This window comes from Ursus maritimus, unplaced genomic scaffold (genome assembly GCF_017311325.1).
Source record: "Ursus maritimus isolate PB19 unplaced genomic scaffold, ASM1731132v1 scaffold_2, whole genome shotgun sequence".
Classification (NCBI taxonomy): domain Eukaryota; kingdom Metazoa; phylum Chordata; class Mammalia; order Carnivora; family Ursidae; genus Ursus; species Ursus maritimus.
This window is the reverse complement of record NW_024424452.1, coordinates 101321512-101339217: the sequence shown is the minus strand read 5'-3', so window position 1 is coordinate 101339217 and position 17706 is coordinate 101321512. Positions and strand designations below refer to the sequence as shown.

At 51.5% G+C, this 17706-nt stretch overlaps 1 protein-coding gene across 4 annotated transcripts in view; it reads right to left on the bottom strand.

The window, feature by feature from the left end:
- NAV1 (neuron navigator 1) overlaps positions 1-17706 on the bottom strand; it is a 246049-nt gene that overhangs the window by 22597 nt on the left and 205746 nt on the right. For 2 of the 4 annotated variants that reach the window (XM_040636446.1, XM_040636447.1), the window contains exons 7-18: positions 15979-16117; positions 15239-15536; positions 13704-14397; positions 12756-13199; positions 12110-12151; positions 11214-11362; positions 9260-9430; positions 8114-8166; positions 7313-7336; positions 7124-7201; positions 4086-4169; positions 3744-3855 (exon numbers count right to left, since the gene is read on the bottom strand). In XM_040636446.1, coding sequence (XP_040492380.1) covers positions 3744-3855; positions 4086-4169; positions 7124-7201; positions 7313-7336; positions 8114-8166; positions 9260-9430; positions 11214-11362; positions 12110-12151; positions 12756-13199; positions 13704-14397; positions 15239-15536; positions 15979-16117 — 2288 coding nt within the window. The remainder of the gene's footprint in view (positions 1-3743; positions 3856-4085; positions 4170-7123; positions 7202-7312; positions 7337-8113; positions 8167-9259; positions 9431-11213; positions 11363-12109; positions 12152-12755; positions 13200-13703; positions 14398-15238; positions 15537-15978; positions 16118-17706) is intronic. The other 2 variants (XM_040636448.1, XM_040636449.1) reach the window with 1 other exon arrangement.

Genomic DNA, 17706 nt, shown 5'->3' with positions numbered 1-17706 from the left:
AGAAATACTTAAAAGCATAGTACAATGGACACCCATACGCCCCTTCCACCTAATTTAGCAGTTGTTACTATTTCACTGTATTTACACTTGTGCGTGCTCTCTTTCTTCCTCCACATACACACAAGTGCCCACATGTACACAGAAGAGCACACATACGTACAGATATTTTCTTGAATAATCTGAAAAGAAGTGGCAGACACCACGACACTTGGCCACGAAATCCTTCAGGACGCATCTTCTAAGAATAAGGACATTATCCCACAACATCATTATCACACCGAAGAAAATTCACAGTAATTCTTTTAAATTAATATCGAGTCCATACTCCAATTGGAATGATTTCTGATCTCAACTGACATGATTGGATTACACTGCGGGGAGCGTGAAGGAAGGACTGTAGCAATGCAAGACTAGTGAGGAAATTATTGTAATAATCCAGGAGAAGAGTGATGAAAACCAGAGCCAGGGTAAAGACAAGACAGAAGAGAGAGAGAATTGAGTATCTATCTATCTATCTGCATGAATCATATATATAACTTGATGGCTTAAATGGCGAACCAGTGAGACATAAAAGATGACTCTTATATTAGTGGTTTGGGTGACCACGCAGATGATAATACCCGAAATGGGCCAAACTGCAGAAGGGAAAGTGCTGGTCTGTGTATTTGTAAGGGAGGTGGAGCAAATGCCTTTTAATGCTGGACATGTTGAGTTGGGGACACCTATCAGCTGATCTAAGTGGGAATATCCAAAAGTATTTGGAAATAGAGGTACAAAATTCAGCACAGGGATACAGGTTAAGAAGACAGAGATTCATATTAAGAGGAGGTTGTAAAACTTATTGAGCTGATTACTAAACTCAGCAAGTTTGCAGGATACGAGATCAATATATAAAAAATCTATTGTATTTCTATATACCAGTAATGAATAATCTGAAAAGGAAATTAAGAACAACAATTCTATTTACAATAGAATAAAAAACAAATTTAACAAAAGAAATGCAAGACTAATATACTGAAAAATGGAAAATACCACTGAAAGAAATTAAAGAATATCTAAATAAATGGAAAGTCATGCCACCCTTTGCCTTCTATCTTCAAAAAGACCTTGACCCAGGCTTGCCTCGGTGGCACAGTCAGTTAAGTGTCTCTTGATTTTGGCTCAGGTCATGATCTCAAGGTTGTGGGATCGAGCCCCGTGTTGGGCTCCAGGCTAAATGTGGAACCTGCTTAAGATTCTCTCTCTCCCTCTCCCGCTGCCCCTCCCCTCACTTACGCTCACTAGTCTCTCACTCTCCAAAAAACAAACCAAAAAAAAAAAGCTGTGGCTGGAGCTCTGGGAACCCAGTCCCTGAAGACGAAGTGGAAGGAAGGAATGGGGTTCTGTGTAGGAGTCAGAGGCGGTAGGATAAGGTCAAGATAGGAATGATGACTCAGAAGCTATGGGGAGAATTTAATGAAGAAAGGAGACCTTAACAGGGCCAAATCTTGGAAACCTTGGGATATTGCCTGTGTGGGCGTGCATGTGTTGGCGTGTGTGTGTGTGTGTGTGTGTGTGTGTGTGTGTATAGGAGAGGTTTTTTTGAGCCCCTACTATATGCTTGGCACCATGGTGAATGGTCACATAGATCTTCTGATTTGATACCACAATCGTCGGGTTCGGGATTATGTCTATTTTATACAAGTCAAGTAAAATAAGTACTAACAATTATTGGTTAAGTTCTGGAAAAATGGGGGTCCCTGGTGATTTCAGTGAAAGCAGTTTGGGATGGGTGATAGTAATAGAAGCAAATTATGGGGTTAGGTGGGTAAGAGAAGCAGAAGGTGAGTTTGTAAAGAAAGGAAAGAGATAAGATTATAATAAGAAAGGACATAGTGGAGGGCGCCTGGGCGGCTCAGTCGGTGAAGCACCTGCCTTCAGCTCGGTCATGATCCCAGAGGGGGATCACGGAGAGCCTGCTTCTCCTTCTGCCTCTGCCTCTCTGTCTCTCACAAATAAATAAATAAAATCTTAAAAAAAAAAAAAAAGAAAGGATATAGTGGATACACCTCTTGTCTTCTTTAAAGATAAAAGAGACTTTAGCAGCATTATAAGCAGAAGGGAAGGAGTGAACGGGGAGTAAGAGATCAAAGATGTAGACGTGTGTGTGCGCGTGCGTGCAATGGGTATCAACGCTAGAGGGAGCACCCCAAAGCATCAGAAAGGGATCCCTCTTGGCCAGAAAGGACAGCCCCTTCCAACAAAACGGGAGAAAAAGAAGGATCGGATGAACATAAATTGATGGAGTGGGGAAGTCGATGGAGTTCTTACTTGAAAATGTTTGTTTTCTTGATTAAGGAGGAGGCAGAGTCTACATTCAGAGTGAGGCAGGTCAGCGGTGGAGGAAGGGGCTAGAGAACACTGACAGAGGTTGGGGCTCACTGCTAGTGGACTAAACAGGAAAACAGACTACAGACAAGTGAGAGGACCATCTGACTGCCCGGGAAGCCTGCCTCGAGTCTGACATTGCAGGGTTTGGGGGCATCAGACCACTACTCACCTTGACCTTCTCTAGAAAAGCTTGACTGTTTGGTTGTTAAATGCTAAGGCTAACTTGTCATTTGAGCCCCAGGTAACCTCCGTGATCTTTGCCTCATTTGAAGAGTAGATTGCACCCCCCTGGAGAACTGATATGAGGGTCAAATAAGATTGTGTGTGTGTGTGTGTGTGTGTGTGTGTGTGTGTAAAAATGTAAAGTACTGCTTTTTTAGGCTTTATTTTTTAGAGCAGTTTAAGGTTCACAGCAAAAATTGAAAGGAAGGTACAGAGGGTTCCCATATCCTCCGGCCCCCCCACATGCACCCCCTCGCATCAGCATCCCCCACCAGAGGGGCGCGTGTGTTACAACTGATGACTCTACGCTGACACATCATTATCAGCCAGAGCCCATAGCCGATATTAGGGTTCGCTCTTGGGGTTCTAGACATTCTATGGCTTTGAGCAAATGTATAATAATAGGTATTTACCATGACAGTATCATACAGTGTACTTCCGCTGCCCTAAAAATCCTCTCTGCTCTGCCCGCTCGCCCCCCCACCCCACTCAGCAATCACTGATCCTTTTAGAGCCTTGCCTTTCCCGAATGTCATACAGTTAGAATCATACAACAGGGAGCCTTTTCTCGTTGGCTTTTTCCACTTAGTAATGTGCCTTTGAGACTGCACGATATCTTTTCATAGCTTGAGAGCCCATTTCTTTTTAATGCTGAGTAATATTTCATGGACTGGCCATAGCACAGTTTCTTCATCCAGTCACCTACTGGAGGACATCTCGGTTCCTGCTAAGTTCTGGAGATGATGAATGAAGCCGCTATAAACACCCAGGTTCTTCTGAAGACATCAAATATTAACTCCTCTGGGTAAATACCAAGGAGTGCGACTGCTGGGTCAAATGGTAAGAATATATTTAGTTTTTTTAAGAATAAAGTGCTGCTTTAATGATGGTCTTTGACAGCACTTGGGCTCTGCCCTCAAGGTTCAGGGGAGGACCCATAGGGATGACCGGTCTGCTCTACTCTCCCCCATCCCCGGGGACGGCAGGGTCATGCCCCTGGCCCTGACCAGTCCAGAGCATCACGCTGAAGGGCATCAAAGAGCCTTCACCTTCTCAAAATCTGATATGGGACTTGGCATATTGTAGGCATAGATAAAAATCTCCAGTAACCCCATTCCTGATCTCCTTCCATCTGTGGTCGCATGTCCTACCTTTGGGTGTGGTTTCTGAGGCATTAAGGGCTCCCTGAATGACGGCCTGTGCTTCAGAGTTCTTTTTCTTCAGAAAGTCTATGGTTTCTCGTAAATCCAGCAGCTCAGTGTCCTGAGAGAGACGTGACAGGAGTGTCATTAGTTGGGATCGGGAGCACCTACTCTGCGCCAGGCAGGGGGCTGGACGCTGGAATTCTTCCCGACTTGATGCAGAAGGCAGGGGATTCTTTGAGGGGAGGATTCAGGGTGACGGGGCGGGGGTGGGGGGAGAAACCGGCGCTCAGGAGGGAGGGGAGGAGGTTAGCCCTGGTCTGTGTGGAGGAGAACTCCCAGCTCTCGTACCTTCTCCTCTGCGGTCTCTGCCAGGTGGCGGAGGCGGGATGTCATATTCACCAGGCTCTGCTCGAAAGCGGCCACTAGATTAGCCTGAAATAAACACGCAAGGAGGTTCCTAAGTTGCCTGACGCTAGGGGGGAAAGACAGGACTGTTACGGGAAGAAGTCTGAGCTGATTTTCTGTGTCTTAGCACTGACCTATGCCAACAACCCTCTTGGTGATTTCTGAATATTGATTTCCCTGAGCAGAAAAGGTGGAATCGCACATCTGGCTGGCCTGAAGAAATTTTCTGGTGGGCACCAGCTTCGACAGCATTAGGGCAAGGCAGGCTTCTGGAGGCTCTTGGACACTTGGGATCGGGTACCTGTCATTACCAGAGGTGGGACTGTCCCTCTGCTCTTCAGGAGGGCCATAAGCTCTGGGTCATTCCTATTATCTTGATTTAACGCCTCCATTGTCTGGCCCCCATGGGTCCAAACCTCCTCCCAGTAGTAACTGTTTGGTGCTTCTTTCCACCCCTGCTGTCAAGTGCCCTCCGTTCTTAACTCCATCCCTCTTCTCCTGGTTCCTGGTTTCTCCTGCCTGCCTTTGCAGGGCTGGAGAGAAGCAGCTCAGGAAAACTTCAGGGGTGTTCCGAAGTTTGGCCACTAGATGTCACGTGTGTTTCGTGAGGAGGAGGCCGGCCGGGGAGGGTGGCGCTGAGGCCACTTGGAGCTGGGCTAGCACTCTGAACTGTTCACCGGGCAGCAAGCTGTGTAGGAAAGGTGAAGGGAGTGAAGCATGGCACCAGAAAGGGGAACGCGGGGGGATGGAGAAGCAGCCATCACTGGAGGGTATCTGAGCAGGTCAGTGACCCTAAGCAAGAAGTGGGGGGGCATATTCTGGGCCGATCCCTCATCAAGAGCTTGAGGATGTAGGTCTGCGACACCCGTCACTGCCTCTTGTGGGCCGCTGATTCTCTCCCTGTTGGGCCAACTCTAGTTTTCAGCCTCTGCCCTTGAAACATGCCTGGAGGCTACTTTCGTTTGAAGTGGCTGGTGGCAATCTGTCTGGGCCAATGTGAGCCGCCTCGTCCACGTGCACGCCCTATGAGCCTGGGCTCTCCTTGGCAGACCTTTGTTGTGACCCTGAGCTGTTGACTTTCACTGACTGTCCAGGGAACTCCTGTTGTCTTGGCCTCGGGGTATCTCTTGTTCACTTCTCTACATCCCTGCGAAGGTCTGCCAACAGCCTCCTTGGCGTCCCTGGACATCTCGTGAGGGACCCCAACAACGGCTGACTTCCCTTCTCACTGGGGGCTCCCTCTGCTCTGGACAGGCGTTCTTCCTGTCTCCTACACATCCTCTCCTCCTCTGAACCTTCCCTAACCCTCAGCCCCACCAGGGTGCCTGTAAGACCTCAGGGCTGAGTAGTGGTGCCAGAGGGAGGCTGGCACTTGGGAGAGGTGAAATGGCTTGCTGTCCCTCCCTGTCTGGGATGTGCCCTCTGCGTGGGCAGCTGGGAAGTTCCGTGGAACATGACAAAAGCTCCGTCAGGAATCAGGGGATCCTGGAGAGTTCTGGCATCACGTCTCCTGCTTGAGGGCAGGGCTCCAACCCTCAGCAGGAATCTGCCTCTAAAATTCAGAACCCGTCCTGTCTGGGTGTTTGGTTTGTTCTCTCTTAGCCAAAGGGAACTTCCTGTTCGAAGAAAAATCGCCCTCTAAATTCATTTTCTTGGCTCTCACCCAGACTCGACAGCATGATGGCTGACAGGCTCAGCGTAAATGAACCAGACACACTAATGTTCTCTGTCTCCCTGGCGCCTCTCCCTGCAGCATCTCCCCGATGTGAATTTCCTGGGGTGTGCAGGACGTGACCCAGGCCACCAGGCGTGGTGGGTACGGCACAAGGGAGGGGAGAGGTGGTTCTTGCTTATATTACAATTTTTATGGGTTCCCCAAGAGTGGGAGACGGTGCGTGACATGAGCTTCCAACAAACTGGTGGGTGTACAACTTACGAGTGGAGGGTCTGGGAAAAGAGAAATAGTAGAGAATAACCAGTGTGGTAAGGGAACTGCTATTGAAATAAAATGGAAACATGCAAGATCTTGGTGGACAGTCTTCTACCTGATCCCAAAGGAAGACCCCCCGGGCCTGACAGCTGGGTTCCCCAGAGAGGAAGGGACAAGAAAAACCCAGAAACTCCTGCAGAAACTGCAGACATGGTTACTTTTGTGTGAACACTTGGAAGGCTCCTGCAAATCCGGCTCAGCTGTTGTTTACAGCTTTGGGGGAAAATGGCTCTTATGTTCTCTGTTTGCAACTTGGTCACAGGGGAGAAACTACCACAGCCTAGTGAGAGGAGGCGGCCTCGTTTCCCCCCATCTCGCAGGGTAGAAAAATCAAGGCCTACAGAAAGAGAAACTCATTCTACTGGGATGGACGGAGGGCAGGTTGAGGGCAGAAACAAAGAATTCTGGCTCCCAACCTAAAGCTCAGGTAATTTCTGCCACCTGCCCAAGGAGACGGCCAAGGAAAGGCAGTTGTGAGTGAGGCGGCTGGACTAGATAGAACAAGAATGTGTTTCTAAGCCGTGTCATGCTCGCCAGGCAGAATGCTAATAGCGAGTCCTGTGCCTGCCCAGCTATGGGGCCCGAACGAAGACAGGAACATACCGCCCAGGGCAGCGGCAAAGAGTTCTAAGGGCTCTATAATACATGACTGCTTGTGTCCATGGCCAACGGCAAGATTGTTCCCACCTCCATGCAGAACCACTGACAATCCTCCCCCCTTTCTCTAGGGAGTTCAAAGACCACGGGGCATGAACTTCTCCATACCTATTAATTAGGGTGGGGACAAAAACAGTTCTCTATAAAAATCGAGACTCAGAGAAGGAGAAGGCCAGTCCCCCAAACCTCTGTTGTAATGCTGTGAACAGGACCCGCTCCCTTGGACTCTAAGTCCAGGGGATACCTTACGAGAGAATTCTCCTCCTCTGGCTGAACTTCTCTGACTTATGGCCAAAGGAACTGCCTGGGTCTTCCCCTACTTTATGGCACTCACATTGGCAGAAAGTTGAGACGTCAGGGTGGCCACTTTTTCCTGGGATGACTCCAGTTCCCTACGAAGCTTCCGGATTTGCTGTGAAAGGGAAAGAAATACAAACTTATGGCCGCAGCAGAAGCAGGAGATCTGGAGGCAGAATGGGGCGCACTGGTGTTAACAAGCAGAGACAAAGGCTTCGCACCCTACCTCGGATTGCATCCTCTCCTCAGCCTGAAGAAGGAGCACAGAAGGAGAGAAAGAGAGAAGGAGGTAGTTACTACGGAGGTGAGGAAGCCAGGCCCAGTGGCAGGGCGGAGAACTTGAAGAAGTGTGACTCAGAGATATGGAGAGGCTGAAACTCAGTGTTTTGGCCCTGGCCCCTCGCAAGATGGGCTGAGACCCTATCCTTGGGTTCCAATAAAAGATTTCTCTGGAGCTCGTCTCCAGCCAACTTTGTCATTGCCAAGAAGGCTAGGAAATGAAACTCTGGGTGATCTGAAGACTAATCTTTACTGCTGCTAACTTGAAGGAGTAAAGAATTAGGGCAAAACAAATCTGAGAACCAAGTTACACCTCACAGCCAAACGCTGTGTGCCCAGTCGGCTGCCGGGAGCACTTGGTAAATTCCGTACGCTATTAGGATGCTGGAGTCCTATAACCCTAACCCTACCTAGCCCACCTTGCCATGAATGCTTCCCACTTACCCTGCCACAGAAGGGGCTCTCTCATAAGGGGATTATCGATTTTTCAAAGGAGAGGGGAACCAAAGATACCAGAGTTGGCTCAGGAATCGGTGATGAGGCCAGAAAGACCACCGAGGAACTGACGCCCTCAACGGAGTGCTCCAAGCTCTAGGCGCCTTCCCCCGGCCCCACCCCAGGTCCACAAGGCATCATGAACAGGTAGAGGTGCCCCTCCCCCACCCAGTTCCCCAGCCAACACAGGTTCTGGGGAGCAGTGCAACAGCGAGCGAGGGGGGTGAGGGAGGAAGAGAAGTAACGCTCTTACTGAGGAGTAAGTGGAGGAGGCACTGGAGGCCAGGGACAGCACTGAGCCGTGAACTGAAAGAGAAGCAGGACACAGCGTTAGCAGAGGGCACCAGGGGACGAGGGGTTCCTGGGCAGAGCCTGAGGCAGGAGTTTGGATTCTGATTCTGGAGGGCATCTGGAGCAAACAAGAACGCCACAGGGGACCCAACTGGTATCACTACAGCCCCGAACAGGCAGGTGTCTGCTGAGGAGGCAAGGTCCTGAGCAGAGCTAGCCGCCTCCTCCAGTCTACATTCTCGGGCAGCCTGGGGATGGCGGGCCCTCGCTCGTCTGCTCCTGCTCCGTGGGGCACGAAGGTTCAGGGAGAGGGAAAGGAGATGATCGTGGACAGCCATCATCTTGTCTTCCCAGGCAGGAAAGTACTTAAGCTGCCGAAGAGGGGAGTTTCTCATCAGAGCAGCTCAGAACAAATTCTGCCCTCCGGCTGCGCCTCCTCTTTTCAGCTCTGGGGACCATGCAGATGGCCAACGGACTGAAGTGTAACATCCTCGTTCTGATGCTTCCCTAGCCCTACTGACAGAACCATAGTGCCCCTGCAAGGATGCCTCCAGGCTGAGCGGCCTGAAAACACCAGCGGGAAGTCTGCTCTCCCGTAAAGCCCGGTCTTCCAGGCTCTGGCCATTAACACCCACGTCACCGCAAACAACCATAGGGCCCTCCCTGAAGCTGATCTCTGGAACATTCTTGCAAGAGGAATGAGACGCCTAATTCTTTCCCAGGATTTAAGAGCCACCCTGACTCCTGATCTTTTCACATTTGCTGAGAGACTGTGGGGAGGAGAGGCGGCTGCTGGACCAGTCACGGGAGGAGCTACAGTTTTGGGAGCACTCCGAGGGGTACCACGTAACCCTTCCATGCTCCATTTCCCTCCCCCGGCCCCGATGGCAGGTGCTCCATCCCAAAGCCCCAGTGCCAGACGGTGCCACCCAAAGGTTTCTGGGCCCCCAGACCCTTCAAAGGGATGGGAAGAAAGAACTGAAATGGCCCCGACTCGATGTTCTGTGACTCATAGACTTGTGTGTGGTGGTGGTAGTGGCGGTGGTGGTGGGGGAGGGGACCCAGCAGAGCTGGAATGAGTGTGAACCGCGCTGGCATGAAGTCTCACCATCGTCCGTGGGGTCTCGGAAGGATCCTGACCGAATCATCCCCTTGGGTCTCTCGGCCAGGGACAGGGTGCTCCCCATTTGGGAGCCGCTGTACAGCTCGAAGGCCGCCTCGTGGGTGGGGATGCTGTTGGAGCGGGTGATTCTTGGCGTGGTGGCCGCAGTGGGACTCACTGGAAGGACAGAGGGGAGGGGGACAGGAGAGGGAGGGGGAGGGCAGGAGAAGAGGCAGGGTCATCAGCTCTCTGGGTCCCTTGGGGAATGGAGCACCAGGAGCATGGGAGGCACATGGTGAGGGGGGAGCAGGAGAGGAGGGGGTGGGGGGACGGTGGGAGTGTGCAGGCAGCTGGCGCTTAGGAGTGGGGTCTCTCCCGGGGAGATCGAGCCCTAATGCAGAAGGACCCTGCTGTCGGGAATAAAGGGGGAACAGCGTTTCCTATTTTAAAAGACCTTCCCTCAGCCCTGCCTGCCCGGGAACTGTCACTTTTGAAGGTCAGGCTGGGGGCCTGGCAACTTTTCCGAAACCTTGACATCACTTGAATATGCCGATGAAATGGGATGTTGGGGTTCCGTAGAATACAACTGGCAGCCGGGGAGGACGAAGAATTCAGACCAAGACTCAGATCTGAATGATGACAAAGAGGCAGCTAGAGAAGGGGGCCAGGCTATGGGCTCCGACGGGCTCGGCCTTACGGGAGGGACTGAGACGTCCCCCCACAAGCGGTGTCCTTCTAGGCCACGGGTCGGTTCTGACGCAGCAAGAAACACAGCCTTCTCTGCCCAGCCTTCCCCTGGCTGGAAGGTCAGACGATGGATGGAGCGGGCGGGAGTGTCAGAATCCGCTGAATCCCTGCTGACCGGCAGCACCTGCTGCCCTCCGCCCCACCCCCTGCTGGGCTTAGAGCCTCCCAGGGTTCACACCCGCATGGAAAACCACAGAGGCAGGTGGATGTCTACTCCCTCCGTAAGGACCCGTGCAGAAGACGATTTTACACCTCCCTCGACCCTGTTGAATACGTAAGGTGACCACGGTTTAGCCCAGCCCCTTCGTCCTGCAGCATCAACGCATGTCCTCTCGTTTGGTCCTCAGTGCACCTGGCCCCGTCGTCCACCTCACGGCCCTTCAGCCACCAGCTGACCTTTCCTTACAAATCCCTCCCTTCTTCAGGCAATATGGTCCTGATTCCTAGTTTTCCCTCAAATTCCCCACAGCAGCCCCATAGCCTGTTACGGGTCCTCGTGTTCCCTTACTGCGTTCCTTCACTCGCTGAACGAGGAGGTAGGTCTAGAAAGACATGGCAAACCACACGCCTGTCCCAGGCTCTGTCCTAAAGCGGTTCCCACCGGGCCCATCACGGCTTGCTGCTCCCGGGGTCCGGCCTCTACCTGAAGCTTCCTCCCCTCCCTGCCTCTGAATCAGCAATCTCCTCCTGCTTCCCTCGCCAGCCTTTCTCCTCAGGCTCCTGAAAGGGTGTGGCCAGGACGTGTCTTCAGCGGGGCCTTCAGGGCAAGGCTGGTCCCGGCCCAGCCACAGCAGCTGGGGAACCCGTACTTTTCTGGGTTTGGAGGCAGATTCCAACGTTTGCCATCAACAACTCTTCCCTCCTTCCTCTCTGCCTGCCCAGCCGTTTAGGATGGCTGCCCTGGGCGTGGCGGCTCCTTTCTGGCCAGACTGCCTGCTTCCTGCACTAGTCTGACGGCTTTCCCGTGCCATCATCCAGACCCCGGATGCCACAAGCACCCTACACCTGGTGCCCGGGGCGACTTTTCAGTTGAGGATCTTGGAGCCCTTTGCCTTCCGTCTGAGTTTGGGTGGATAAACTGAGGCACCAGGAAGCGACCCAATTGAGTGGGAGTCATAGAGGAGATGGAACCCGAAGCCCAGCTGCCATGCCTCACACGGCAGGGTGAGCCCTGCTTCATCCCGTGCCACAGCGAGTGACCGGAAACACTGACCTATGTTGGTAAGCTGGCCCTTGGCGCTCAAGGACATGGAGAGCGCAGGGGGGGAAGGCAGCTCTGACTGGTCGTCGGATTCGGGCAGCCCACCAATGGTATGGGAGTGTCGCCTCTCCTTGGCCTCCTCCTGGGACTGAAGCTGGTACCTGTAGGAGACAGAAGGACTCAGTCTGCGCAGCCACGAAGTGCTATCAGAGGCCTGGTGGCTGTGGAGGTTCTGAGCGCAGGACAAGGAAAAGGGGGAGCGGACAGAGCTGCCTGGGGCCGGGGGCGGGGGCGGGCACAAGACACGTGCTGACTCAGCATCTTCTCCTACACCATCAAGGGGGTCCCGAAGGACCAGCAGGTCTCTCTATGAGCCATCCTGAGGTGGGGACTGAAATGACGGAGGGGGCACGAGAGCCTCGACCCCAAAGGTCAGGGCAGAGCTTTGCAGCTCTGTATGTGGGCTTCCAAATCGCAGGAGTTCTTTACCTCACCAAAGAACTCCGTGCTGCGGTCCTGGTGGAGGACTGGGGTGTCCTGCTCTTGCCCATGTGAATGACCCCCGAGGCAGCCTGTTCTCCCTCCAACTTTGAGGGAGGAAAATTACAGAGCGGACGTGTGGTCAGGATTGGGATAGCACGGGCTGGGACAGGCAGGTGTAGGGTTCCCATGTGCCGACTTGTTTCTCCTCTGTCACCAAGGAAGAACACTGGCTACACAGCTGACTCACACATCACGGTAAGCCTGGGTAGGGCGCTACGAGGCACACGCACAGGGACCGCGTGCAAGTAACTCAGCTAAAGGGGACACTGAATTCATGACTGGGGCTCAGGACAGGTGGGGTTACAGTTCTTCATACAGACCAAGAGCCCCAGATACAGGGAAAGGCAAAGACACTGAAGGGTTACCTGAGCCCTTTCTTGGGAAGAGTGTTCCGATCCCGCTGATTACTGTGCAGAAAAAAAAAAGAGAAGCATGTGAGTCCGCCTTAGAAACTATTTGGGACCATAGGTTTGCGGGACATAACACCTGACACAGGACATCAGACTGTGAGCTCCTTTATCTCTCTAAACAAAATAGGAAGATAGCTGCAGTCCGCCTCTGGGCTTACACGTTGAGAGGTTCACTTGAAATGCTAAATGTTTTTCTCTGTTTGGGAATCAGGATGTGGCTAGCTATTTAAAAGATCCTATTAATGTGTGATATAACAGAAACCAGTCTGGCCTCAAAAGCAAAAGCTTCGGATGACAGGTGAAACTTACTATGAAATCTTGGAAAAGTCATTTAACATCTGTGTACCGGTGCCCCTAATGTACAAGCATCACAATGATAATATAATAATAATAATAATAATAATAATAATAACGTATAAACATAGTAATGTAAAACTCCTACTTATCTCATGGAGCTGTTGTGAAGCAAACGAAATTACTTAACGAGTGTGAAAAAATGTTCAGAGTCACAATGTGGCAATCAAAGGGCCCGTGTTACTGCTGTTGAAAAGAGCCAGAGGCATGGGGACAGACCCAGGCTCAGCTGTCTCTATCCACCCACCTGTCCAACTGCCCAGTTCTGGGGCTTCCGCTCCAGGTCAGCTCTTCTGTCTCTTCCTCTGGGGGTGCAGCGGCGGGGGCAGATGGGGTGGGGCCAGGAGTACTGCTGGGGAAGGCACTGGGCAGGCTCATTGGCATCTGGAGGGACTCCATGCTCCTGTGCAGGCCTGAGAGTTTGGGGTACATGCGGGTCTCTTTGGGGACACTGAAACCACTCATTAGCTCCAGGCCCTGGGAGAAGCTGGCTGAGTTAATATTGAGAATGGGTGCTGGACTGGGGGTGAAGCAAGAAGGAAGAGGGCTCCCGCTTGCTGAGCTTGTGGGATGCAGATCTGGGACCTTGGAAGCGTGGGCATCACTCGATGATGGCAGATCCAGACTGTTGGAGTTGACCTTGTCTAGGTTGGCTAGTGAGGGTGGCTTGACAAAGCTCTTAGCTGTGGCCCTGAGGGAAGTGAAAATTAAATAAAGTATTTAGAACCACAAAGTTCCAGAAGCAAGAGGCAGATGGGACCTCAGAGTACTCCTAGTCTAGTTGCCCCGTGTCTGGCTGTTTAAGAGCAGAGGCTTATCCCAATGTCGTGGAATACGTCGGAAGGAAATCTGCTGTGTCTGACTTGGGGTCCTTCAAGTCTTAGTGAGGGGGACGGCACATGCACGTGGGAGACACAGGTGGATTTATGAACAAATGGATACACGTGTGTCAGCAGAGGAGAGTAACACCACTAGTACAAATGCTGAAGACAGGTTAAGGGTTGATGGGGGACAGAATAAACGAGATGGGTTTTGAAAGAGGGAGAAGGAACTTGGCATACAGGCGAGTGGAGGGGAAAGAGCCATGCAAAGGTCCAGAGGCAACAGTGGCTAGGCCATGCCTCGCTTAGTCTCAGGAGTACATGGATATGAGAAAGAGCAGACAGACGAGGAGGAAGCTCCCCAGTTTGGGTACCTGAGAGGGGTTGGTGGCAGCTCTGCCACCTTGGTGGCTGGGGCGTGACTGGCTTGGTTCTTGGGAGTACTCTCTGGGGAGCCAATGCTCTTCAGGGAGATGTTGTCCGAGTCCAAGGCCACTGCCTTGGCTTTGGCTTTCTCCTTTTCCCGATCCGTCTGATTGACAGGGGCTGGAGTGGTCCGCCCACTGGCCACCTTGGAAGGTTCCTTCAGTCTGGAGGGTGTAAGGCCCCCCTGCTTCGTGCTGAGGAGGCTGGGGTCAATGCTGCTGCTAACGGGGCGAGGTCCGCCCCGGCCGCCGGTCACGCTCATAGAACTGGACTTGGCTGGCCGGGGCAGGCTTCGGTACTGGATGTTGGAACGGGCGCCAGGAGCCAGGAATCCGGGCTCCGCACTGTTGGACACATCTAGGCTAGTCTTGCGTCCGTTCACGGGCTTGACAGGGATGCCTGAGGACTTCTGGATCTTGCTGAGAGTGGCTGAACCACCCGTCTGCATGACGGTGGCTGTGCCTGTGGCTGGAGGCGGCTTCTTGTAGCCAAAAGATCCCGAAGTGGAGGGGCGGGCGATGCCGGAGGGAGGCTTCTTAGCATCGCTCAGGCGGTCCCGGCCGGCATCCGAAGAGGAGCGCTGCAGCCCCGTGTTCTTCACTGCAAGTTTACCCTTGTCCGTAGCTTTGCCTTCGGGTTTGCCTGCAAGAGGGCAGGAAAGGAGGTAAGAGTAGCCGAAACTGGCCAATATCCTGGCAGCATCCTGGCAAATCCTTTTCTTTCCCTCCACAGGAGAAGGAAACATTGTCAACGTACTATAGAATTTTGAGGCCTCAACACAGGTAAGCGGGTACTACGTAAGCGGATGACATTTCTTGCCAGAGGAAGGAGACTGGGTAGGAGTGGCCTTGGGATTTTGTTTGTTCGTTTTGCTTTTTGTTATTTTCTCCTTCTAGAGCAGGATATTTCGTTTTGGTTCAAATGGCAGAGGCAACCACAAAGGTTGTTAAGAAAGAAGTGCTTCGAACAACTGGTCAAGGAAGGAAAAAAAGGAGGGGATGTTGAGAGTATGGCCATACGTCCTGGTAAGGAGAGGCTGCAGGGAAATGTGGATGAAGGTGAGAAGTTACCCAAGGGGCCAGCTTTGGGAGCAATACAATTCTGATTTATTGTTTTCTTGGGACCTCCCTGGGAGGTCAAGCAGGTACCTTGTGAAGACAAGTACACCAGCCAGTTGTCTTGGGAAGTGTCAGAAGGCAGGTCAAACTAGTCTCTGAACATGACACACTCCCTCCTCTACCTCTTCGGAGCTGTATGGTTTCAGCTCTGCCACTTAACCCCTTCGAGTTATGTCTACAGTTGTCAGGTGGAGATAGTAACACCCATCTTCCCTAACTCACAGGACTGTTGTGAAGACCAGATCATACATATTAAAGCACTCTGCAAATGTCTGCCGTCATCCTGTGGGTTAAGGACCGTTAAGAAGAGGAGCAACCCAAGAGATAGGTCTTCGCGCTCGTCCCTTCCTTTACTCCACGCTCACCTGCGACTTTGAGGGCGCTCTGGGCTGTGTGAGTGATGGGGGACGTGACAGCCACTGGTGGGGTCTTGCCCTTCTTCAGGGAACCGGGGTGTCCCAGGCTCACAGGCTTTTTCAGTTCTCCGACCTTGGAGGAATCATCACAGCTCTCGGGCCGCTCTCTCCGCCACTTCGAAGTCCCGGGTTCCATCTTCAGGCTACCACTGTCGTACTCCAGTTTTTTGGGGGCCTTCTCCTCTGACTCACTAAACCAGCTCAGCCCACTTTCAGCCAATGAGCGCTTCTCCGAGTCTGTGCGGAGCTGAGGAAAAGAAGAGAAAAAGCAGAGTGATACGCTCACTTGGGGATGGAAAAAAGGAGGTGGAGGGGATTGATTTTCGTGGCTGGGTGGCCCTGCTCTTTCCCGAGAATTATGTCAACCTAGGGTTTCTACCTACACCTCTAGGGGGCCAGAGAAAAGACAGCCTATGTATCTCAAGTCTTTTTTTTTTTCCTTCTCTGGTTAGAATAGCTCTTACAGGCATCACTCCAAGTCGGCGTGGGTACTAAATACAGGGGCTCCTAAGACAACAGCTAATGTCTTAGGTGACTGCTTGGTAGCCTCAGGTTTCTTTGGGTCAGCTCTAAAAGGACCTGGCCAAAGGCACAAGGGAACCAATCCCACAGAGTGGGTGGGTGTACGTGCAAACCCGTCTGCCCTGTGGTTCATCATGACAGGGTGGCCTAGGTGTTTGTCAACTCACCACTATTGTAGAGTTCCTGCGAGAAGCAGTGGGAGTCGTTGGGAGGGAGTTGAGGGAGGAGCTGGCATTGAACTCTTCTGAGCTGAGGTTGTCCGAGGCATCACTGAGCCCACTGCTGATAGAGCTGCTTTCATCCCAGCTGTAGGACAGGAGATAAAGGTTAGCAGTTAAAACAGAAGCCAAGGTGGGGCGCCTGGGGGGCTCAGTTGGTTAAGCGACTGCCTTTGGCTCAGGTCATGATCCCAGGGTCCTGCGATGGAGCCCCGCATGGGGCTCCCTGCTCGGCGGGGAGCCTGCTTCTCCCTCTCCCTCTGCCACTCCCCCTGCTTGTGCTCTCCAGTTCTCTCTCTGTCAAATAAATAAAATCTTAAAAAAAAAAAAAAGCACAAAACAGAAGCCAAGGCAAGAAATAAAACTGTCATATGCATGGAAGAATGGCTGTATTCCAGTAGACAGACTGGCCAAGAGGAGAAAGCCTGAAGGTTAGTCCTGGGTTTGCCAGTAGCTTGAAATATAATTTGGCGGTGTTCTTTCATAAAAGGAAGAGACTCGGTCTTTACCTGGCAAAGGAAGATGTTACATCTCCTTAACAGGGATACTGTAAAGACCAGGTAATTCTTCGCTCAATCTAATTATACCATTTCTTCTCCCGATCGATGGTCTCCCTCCTTTAGTTACCATGTCTTCGTTCATTTCTGGATGTGTTCTCCAGGTATCTTCCCTCTCTTTTCCAAAATTTTCCATACCCGGTAACAAGGGCCAGAAAAAGATTTATTTTTTTCTTAGGATCCCTTGGACCTATCCCTTCTCACTGCTCCCCTGTTTATACAGTTCCTCGACCCCAGGATCGGGCTTAGCTTCCAAGCAGCATGTACCGCTCTGCTCATAAATGAACCACACTTAAGGTGCTGTGGCCAAGCGGAAGCACCAAATTTGTGCTGAATGGTTTCCTTTTTCTGTCAATTGCTGGGAATATCCGATTTGGGGTATCTGGGAGAGAATGTTGCTGGGTATCTATCTGTAAGTCTTTCTAGAAAGAACCCCAGTTCATATACTAAGTGAAATTAGCACAGCCTCCATCTCTTTGGAGCCTGGATTCTACCACATTCGCTTGGCTGTTCATCTTCGCATTCAACAACTTTTGCAGTTAGAAAGTTAATTCTTAACCATCTGAACTAAAATAGCCCCTCTGCCATTGATATCAACTTCCTTTTGCTTTCTCCTTATTGGCTGTTTGCAAGTTTCTTCTTCCCATTATTTTCTGAGTTCAAAATCTGTCTCCTGGTTCAAAATTTGTCTCCATGTCCTGTGTTCTACGCCTTCCACCATTTCTGTTACTTCCTTCTGGACCCGAAAAAGTCCTTCAGATTTCATTCAAGTTTCAGAGTCCAAAACTCAACATGGACTTCAGGAAGACTGCAATATGAGAGCATTTGTTTGTGCCTTTAGGAATCGTTCTCTAAATCCTTGCATCTGTGTTCACAGGTTTGTTTATCGGCTTTGCGTGTGTGAGGGATTAAGAGGCTGAAGATGTTTTTTGTGAATTAGCTGGTATCTGGACAATTTTTCCTTTTTGATTTATTTTGAGTTTCAGATCATCATGGAACAAAAGTCAGACATACAAACCATCTAAGTGCTTGGCCCAGATTTCAGCTGGCCTCCCTCTAATTTATTTGCTGGGAATAGGAAAGTGGGTGGTTTGGACATTTGGCTTGGTTGCTCTGGAGT